At 31.5% G+C, this 9,034-nt stretch overlaps 2 protein-coding genes across 2 annotated transcripts; one reads left to right on the forward strand and one right to left on the reverse strand.

Annotated features, from left to right (window-relative positions):
• Positions 1-1,855: 1,855 nt before the first annotated feature.
• On the forward strand, positions 1,856-5,169 carry LOC150036962 (uncharacterized). Its single transcript, XM_090311477.1, has 2 exons — positions 1,856-2,425; positions 4,915-5,169. The coding sequence occupies exons 1-2, from the start codon at positions 2,113-2,115 to the stop codon at positions 5,037-5,039; spliced, it is 438 nt and encodes a 145-aa protein (XP_090167603.1). The 5' UTR covers positions 1,856-2,112; the 3' UTR covers positions 5,040-5,169.
• Positions 3,509-8,653, reverse strand: LOC150036963 (ADP-ribosylation factor GTPase-activating protein AGD12-like). Its single transcript, XM_090311476.1, has 9 exons — positions 8,291-8,653; positions 7,501-7,575; positions 7,292-7,373; positions 6,999-7,074; positions 6,462-6,625; positions 5,910-6,045; positions 5,474-5,599; positions 5,236-5,331; positions 3,509-4,070 (listed from the first exon to the last, which is right to left on the reverse strand). Exons 2-9 carry the CDS (start codon positions 7,538-7,540, stop codon positions 3,789-3,791), a joined length of 1,002 nt encoding a protein of 333 aa, XP_090167602.1. The 5' UTR covers positions 7,541-7,575; positions 8,291-8,653; the 3' UTR covers positions 3,509-3,788.
• Positions 8,654-9,034: the final 381 nt, after the last annotated feature.

The following is a 9,034-nucleotide window of genomic DNA, read 5'->3' on the forward strand; positions in this document are numbered from 1 at the left end:
GGAGATTTATTAGGCATATGTTTGAACATTATCGACTAAATAAAAACAAACTTGAAAATTGAGACGTTGTTTGGTAACCATTTTATTTTTAGTTTTTATTTTTTAAAATTAAGTCTATAAACACTTTTTCTACCTCCAAATTTCTTTACATGGAATTGATAGGGAACCGTAGCCATGTTATCTAGTTTTCATTAATGGTTTAAAAAACCAAGCCAAATTTTGAGAACTAAAAAAAGTAGCCTTCAAAAGATTATTTTTGTTTTTAAAATTTGACTAAAAATTTAATCATTGTACTTACAAAGATGTAAGAATGAAATAGACTTAATTTAAAAAAAAAAAAAACAGATACTAAACAAAGCGTAAGAAACTGAATGATAATTATATTTCAATTTAAATTATATTTTAATTTTCATGCTAATTAGATTAAAAAAAAAGTTTTGAAACCCACATGCAATAAATCATATTGATACATGTCAACAAGTTGAAGTTGAATGACAACACAAAATATTTTAATATTAAAGAATTTTAAAAAACTATTTGCAAGTTTAGGGGGGAAAAAAGATGCATATAAAACTCCACAAACTAAATAATAATTTAAAATTTTGTTTTGTTTTCTTGGGGCACCGAATATTTTTTCAATTTTTTTTCTTAAGAAAAAATTAAAGAGTAATTATTTAAAATAGTGAAATTTTTCTATATTTTTAAATAAATTGATTGTTTTTTTTTTATTTGAAAATCGTCTAGAAGTTAACTTAAATACAGATTAAAATTTAAAAAAAAAAAAACTAACATCTTAGTTTTTAATTTTTTTTTTTAAATAAAGACGACTTCAGAAATAAATTTCTAATCAACGTCTCAATTATTTTTATATTCGAGTCAATGGATCAAATTTTCAAATCATTATTAGAGTTGGTACAAAGCTACAAATCTTGTCGAGTGAAATAGATAATTTTGGAATAATCGTGGATTATTTATTTTATATTCTATGATTCTATCTTCTATAATTTGTTAAAAGAATTATACTATATTATTATGATGTAAATAAAATAACATTATTTATGTTAATTTATGAAAAACTTTAAAAATCAGACACTTAGATCCGTTTGGATCGTAGACATTATTTTACGAGTATAAATATTAAATATCTGGGATTTGAATATCTGGATTTTAAATGTCTAAGATAAATAATGTCTGTGTTTTGATATGGAGGATAATTAATAGCAGGAAGTTAGATATGTGTGTACAATTTACTAATTTTGTATATTGAAATTGGTAAATTGTAGGTGAATTTACCAATTTTGTATATAAAAGTTAAATAATTAATATTTGTGTAGAATTATTTTTCAAAACATCATTTTGGTCTATGTTATTTGAGTTTCATTCTATTGTAGTGATAGTCTATATTTTCAATTGTCTATTTATAGTCCAACAATTTAATAAATCTTAAATTTGTTCCAAAATCAAATTTTATCAAACCTAGTGACATAATAGTAATACTTTTCATGCAATAAAAAGATAAAAGATAATACGAATACATTTCCGCTAATAGAGATCAATTTCTTTGAAAAATGTCAATAATAAACTAATTAAATGAATTAATTTTAAGATTTATTGAAAGAGTAGACATCAAAACTATATATTTTAGACCAAAATAAAACAAAATCAACCTTTTGGTTTTTATTTGGTAATTATATGAAAAAATAATAAAATTATAGACTAGATAGATTTCATACGATCGTGATCATTCTATGGAGATGGATCACTAATTATGAAGACTTTTGTAAATGGGTCGTCCGGAAAATGTTGTTTCTATTTGGCTCATAGAAATGCGATGCTTGAGCTTATGGCATTTTGCACAAACCTTTTTTTTCCAAACTACCAAACAGACGAAAAAAGATTTTAAAGCGCTTTGGTATGCTTCCCCTCTACGCCAAATCCCAATCTTCATCCCATCATTGTCCTTTAACAACTCTCAATCACTCTTTCCCCATTCTTCAATCAATTCCCTATTTCATAATTTTATTTTTCCTTTCCCCCTTATAATCCAACCACTAGCCATAGCCAACCAAATCCACCCCCAGTCTTCGCTTCACCCTTAAGGAATCAGCGACCATGATTCCGATCAAATCAGTGGCAGCGATCGTCGCGTTCTTGCCATTGATCGTCGCGATCGCGGCAGCGCTGGAGATACGGCCGTCGGAGCACGGATTGGAGTTTCAGAGCCCTCCGCCGGCTGGAGACAAATCTTCGCCGGAGATGCGATCGTTTTTCGGAGGAATATCATCGCCCACACCGGAAGTGGAATTGCCGTTGCCGAAGACGATGAATTCGAGCGAGTCGCCGGGATGGTGGACCCACCGTGACGGTGGAGATAAACGAGTAAGAAATGCATTATTGGTAGCGACGGCGGCTTGTGGAATTACAGGTGTGACTTTATTAGTGGGTTCTACATTATTCTACATTTATAAGGTCAAAAATCAAAGATCATTGCCGTTATCTACAAATAATAATCACAAATAAATATGATAATCACAATTATGGCACCTCTACTTTACAATAATATCACATATTTTAAAAAAAAGAATTTAACTCCGGTTCTAATTTTTTTCTTACTTTGTATGAGAAGTCATATTCATTATCAAAAATTAGATAATTTTATTGTCATTAATTCTTTTGTTGGGAATCTCTACTCTCATAAGAAAATAATATTCTCTACTACATTTTACATGTAATTATGTTAACGTGTGGGGACTGGAGATATTAAACAGTATTTCAAACAAATCTTATAAGATTTGAAATTGAAATAATTAGAGACACTATACCTGATTATTGATGGAATCATTTTGAAGTTTTATTATATTTCGTTATATATTACTCTCCCTTCTCAAAAGAATGAATGATAAACTGAAGGTTGAAGCTTTTGGGGACAGATGGACATTGATTTAGCAGTGATCGTGATGAATGCTAGTTAACAATATTTTATTAAGATAAATTATAAAAGCCACTCTTAAAAGTAGGGTGATAATTCTAATTGTACCTTCAAACTTTAAATCATAAAAATTAAGTCCTTAAACTAATGCACAGTTTTAAAATTGGATTCTAAAACTTACTTCATGGTGCAAATTGTAACGATTGTATAAAAGTTTGAGAGTTCAATTTTTATCCTATGAAATATAATTTCTATAACCATTATAAGTTTAAGGATCAAATTTTAAAATTTATATAAGTTTGAAAACTCAATTTTTATACTTCAAAGTTTGAGAGTGTTATTACAATCGTTATCATACTTCAAGGGTGGTTTTTGCAATTTGCTCTATTAAGTATGATGGTTACTTAATTTCGAGTAAAAAAAATTGAGTCAATTGATAACTATTTTGTTTTTCATTTAGTAATGATCTTTATACATCATTAGAAACACGTGAAATTGAAGTCAAATTTCAAAAACATGAAAATCAAAGAGCTCATAACGTAAACAAGAACACTGAGAATTGAAATGCAGAGGTTTAAGTTGAGTTTCAACTCCAATGGTTTTCAAACCATCATATTTCATGGGGTTGTAGTGAATACTTAGGTTAGAACAAGGACAAACCAAGTGAAAGTAGTGATCAGATTTTGAGAACAGAAAGCATTACAACAACTGACCACAAAGTATGGATAGGCAAAAATTTCGGCCCAATATAGAGAAGAAAAACAAATAAAAGAAAGGAAAAAAAATACACAATACCAATGACTATACCAAATAACTAACCACTCGTATTTTAATAAAATTGGGAGGGATTTATATGTACCTATTGTTCAAGAGCCATCCATTCTAGCTCTAGATCTAGTTCTCCTGATTCCACATTTTGAAGCTTGAGAGCTATCTCTTGCTTCACCTTCCCATCAACAATATTAACGGTGCTATCGGTTATGAGAGCATTATCGTGCGATTTCAGCCATTTTCCAATTTGCATGTTTGAAAACATTCCAGCATCTCCAAATGCCATCGCGGATGTTATCAAGGGCTGGAGATCAATCTCTGCTTCTCCCATTATGTCGTCTGCTGAAAATGTGTCGTAATCATATACTTGCTGCAATTTGGTGACAAGTAGAGTAATGTCAATAACAATTACAGTAGATTTTGACAAAGTAGAGTTGTGTCACCCCCATTGATGTGTTTGCATTGCAGACACATATGATATGTGAAATGTGATGGATTAATTTGTCATGTGCATCATAATTAGAGGAGATGCCACATTAATTCTAATAAATCAGCAAGCTACGATTTGTCAATTTGACTAAAGAGTACAAGTGGGCAATAAAAAAAAGAGAAGTGGAGAGAGGGAGAGAGGCCATCACGAAAGGAGCTTGGACAAGAGAAGCTGACAAAACAACAGAAAGTATCCAGGAAAAAAAAACAGAAAAAAGAAAAAAAGAACGAGTCTAATTGTTGGTAATAAGAGATCAAAGATAATAGCCAAACCGAGAGCAATGAACTTCACCGGAGACCACAGTAATGCATCAGACAATAAAAGGAAAATGATCTTTCAGGTCATATGATCATCATGGACCACAGTAATGCATCAGAAAATAAAAGGAAAATGACCTTTCAGGTCATATGGCGATCATGGTTTCCGCAGAGGAAAACCCAGGTAAAGAGATTGTTGAACTTTGAAGATTACTAAAATTTCCCTCTAGCATTCTCTTGTGCAATTAACATAACGTTATACATATTAGCAAGATGTATATGTACCATTCACATAAACCGTGATTTCAATAGCAAGAAAGATACGTTAGTACCAATAGAATAGGCAGTCTTGCTACTATACTAATGGCCGGCGTATAAGATGTCAGTTATCCCAAATTACTAAGTGCAAGGGGCAGCTTTTTAGGCTTAAAATTTGAACAGAGAATGTCCTATATTGTGTGTTGCAGATAAAATAACTCGAGGAACAGGTAATTTTCAACCAAATATCAATATGCCCTTTTTCCAGAATTGGGAGATGGGTACTACTTCCACTAACCGATGTGTGCTAGATCTGATATCGACAAGTATCTAAGAGCACACTTGCCATCCGGACAAGATGACAGGTATATTACCATCTCATACAAAATGGTTCATGCATACTGAATATAGATAGAAGATAGAACTCCAGATGGTAGTTAAACTAATCGATGGGAAACAAACTTCAGTTATTATGTTAAGATTAGAATGATTATGGGAGACCATGTAGAAAGAGCTTTAGAAAGACTTACCAACTTTATGGTTCCAAAACCTTGAGGTACAGATAGCGTCAGTTCCTCATTCCACACAGGATTCAAGTTGCTCCTGACTACACTTGTCTGGACAGTCTAAAAGAAAAAACAGCATAATGTTATCATCTACACCAAGGTGATAGAATATCACAATCATCACTTATTAACGTGATCAAAATCTATGGCAACAATGTACAAATAGATGTTCACAAGGAAAATTAGTGAGAAAACTACTAACCTGTTGTCCAAGAGTCATGACTACATAAGGATCGCTCGACATCATATCCCTGATAGCTAAGTTTGTTCCTTTAATCACTTTGACCTTCAATAATCCAATATATTCTACCATACCTTCCTGTGATTGCTTTAAATTACAGAGATAGCAGAGTTTTAGTAATATAAAATTTTTAAAATAAAAAAATAAGAAACTTATACTATAGGCTGGATAGTCATTACCATTAGTCAAAAACTAATTTACACTTCCACATTAGAAAGTAAACATGCCCTAAAAATGTTTATATGGTAACCAAGCATGAAGGGGTATTTCTTCTCCAATCTTAATTTTAGGAAGAAAGGTGTGAAATATTACAATGACCTATGATGATGCTGTTTTCCTTAATGAAGGTATATAATTGAAGGAAAACTAATAACGAAAAGGTATAGCAAGAGCTCACTGATTTTTGTGAAGAATTTGAACGAAAACTATTCATGATCTTTGCAGAAAAGCTTGCTTGAATATTGCTTTTGGCAGAGTTGGATGATAAAATTCTCAAGCTTGGTTTCAGAAATTCTTGAAGTTCATATTTGGACCTGTAATAAAAAAAATCATAATAAATAAATAAAGGAACCACACAAAGTGTGAAATTATTTGCAGTGACCATTAGTTGAATGGTTTCTGTTGAAATTATTAACATAGTTGACTATTGCCTGCCTATTGAATTCAATGCCTCAAAGTAATATGCTGATGAGTAATATGCTGAAACATCAATGAAATTGTTTCTTATCCAAAAAAAATAATATGCTGATAATTTAAGGAACTATAAAGGACCAGAAAAAATAATACCACAAAAGACCAGAAACAAATAACAAATGTAATAAGTATTCGTTCTTAAACTTTAATAGAAAAAAGGCAAGTCAAGTCAACAAGTGCATCGCTATAGAGAAGATGAATAAAACAAGAGTCCCTTAACATGTATACATTTCACCGTGATTCAATCATTTCTAACCGGATAAATTTTGAACGTTGTTCATGGGTGGCATCTGGTCCAGGTTTTGAATATCCCTCAGGGATAAAGGCTTCATAAATAGCATTTGCAGAAGAATTTCCTCCAACTTCTATCATGGCATCAATTTCATCATCATTCCATTCATCTAACGTCACTGATAACACCTGGTCCAAATCAAATAACCATGTTAGAAAAATATGTACACTGTTGTAATGTTAATAGAAAATGAAAATTAAGAACTTGAAAAATATCTTGCAAGAGATATACATGGAAGTAAGAAACAAAGGAATTATAGACAGCATGTTTATATTTTACACAACAGATAGCCTGTTCGTTGGAAGTGAAAACCAAAGAAATTTTGAAAGTCAAATTCAAGCCCACCTCCCCAATGGAGGAGCTTCAATATGCTTGGAAATTTATTGAGAAATAAAAATTGCGGGAGAAAAGAATTATTCTCATGCGATAATTGTTGACTGGTGCATATCAGGTGATAACCTTTCCACATAATGTGGAACCAACAACCATTTTTTTTTTCACCTTTGATATATGTGTACCAAGGCTTCTGTGAACACCACAACATTTCAAGCATATAAAAACTCCAATATTTGCTGACCTGCAAAAGAACATCCTCCTACTGTTATTGAGATTAAAAGAAAAGGCCTGTTTAGCAGAACAGGAAACTAAGATACAATATATCTAAATCCAATTCAATAATCTGCCTACAATGTAATCATTATGTCCTTTCATTCACATCCTTAGCTAATAATTCCTAGTTCTCCAGCAGGGTATAACATTTCATTCAGTTTGGCAAGCCATTGAACAAAACTTACGCCCATTTAGGATCTGCAGCGCGACAATCTGCACAAAAGCGATTATCCTTTAGAAGCAATAGGTCCCTTAATCTTCTTTTGCCTGCACAAGACAATAAAAGGCCTAACATTATTTTCAAGGCCACAAGAGATAAAATTTATGCATGTGTAGAAAATAGTTTAAACGGTTCATATATAGTTTGATTCTTGAATTTTAGTAAGGATACCACCTGAGCCAGGCCTCCCAAGTTCCATTGTGCGATTATTCATTGCTCCGCCAGTAATAGACGATCATCCAACAAATCCTATGGTTCAACAAGCCGCTTGAATAATTTAACCCAACAAAAACACACACAGATACACACAATTCTAAAAAGATATAAATTTACAGTAACGTTTCTTCTGATAATGAACACATAATATTAGTAATTGGAAAAAAGATAGGGTAGAATAAAGTATAATTTGAATTTAATTGGAGGATTACATGCCAAAAGCGACTCAGTCCAAGGAAAACGAAATTGGAAGAGTTTTTCAAAACCTCAGATGCGATCATTCCAATGACGAGAAAAATTAGCAACCAGAATTGACTTGAAATTTCTATTATTTCCTCCCTAAAGTTTCCTCAGCTCTAATACAAGCAAAACTTTGGGACTCTTCCATCGGGTGAAATGGAAACATAATTTACAAAATGAGAAAAGCCCCAGAAAATTACATCCTCCCAACATTCAAACATTAAATGTGGTAGATACATTCAGATACAATACAACTAAGCTCAAAAGTTTCCTATAATAATGAATCGCTAACAGGAAGAGGGTTCCTGTATAATCTGGAGAAGAATTCGAAAAATACGCTCAATCAACATCTATACCCAAATAAACAGGATTGCTAAAGATTGGAAGAATTCAAAAGAAACAACCCAGAAACAAAATGGGAAAGAAAACGTAATCAAATCGAAGATTTTTGTTATTCTCAATGATTGAAGCATGCAGTCAAATGATCCAAGTAGAAAATCATAAATACCCGGTGAGATCGATGCTTGAACAAAATCGCCGATGAGAAATGGAGAAAAAAAGGGATTGGGTCGGAAAATCTGAATCTTCAATACCCTGTTGATGTGGATGATTGAAATTTGCAGAACTCTCTTCTTCCACCCTCTTTTTTTTAAAAAATATTTTCTGTTTTATTATTTATTTTTTTTTTTTTTTTTTGTTGGGGGTGGGAGAAGGGGCGGTTTGTAACTTTGAGAGAAATGGATTGGAATGGATAAGAATTATTCAGTTTTTTTTTAATATATATATTTTATGAGAATATAATAATATAGTATATGAATAATTCAATTTTGGGGAACTCAAAAAGGAGAAAAAAAAATCAATTTGGGGTAGCTAGCCAGAAGGGGCGGTTTGTAACTTTGAGAGAAATGGATTGGAATGGATAAGAATTATTCAGTTTTTTTTTAATATATATATTTTATGAGAATATAATAATATAGTATATGAATAATTCAATTTTGGGGAACTCAAAAAGGAGAAAAAAAAATCAATTTGGGGTAGCTAGCCATCAGAATTTGAAAGACACGTTGCGTTGTGAAATTGTCATTTTTTGTTCTATTCCTTTAATTTTTTTAGTACATTATTCCTTTTAACCTTATGGAATGTTTGGGACGAATTGATCATTATAGTTCTAGATTATTGCAGTTAAATTATAATAATTTATATTTAGGATGTAAACTATTTTAGCTTGGATTATAATAGTATGTATTTGAGG

Source organism: Benincasa hispida, chromosome 3 (genome assembly GCF_027475165.1).
Source record: "Benincasa hispida cultivar pf3 chromosome 3, pf3_genome.v1.1, whole genome shotgun sequence".
NCBI lineage: Eukaryota > Viridiplantae > Streptophyta > Magnoliopsida > Cucurbitales > Cucurbitaceae > Benincasa > Benincasa hispida.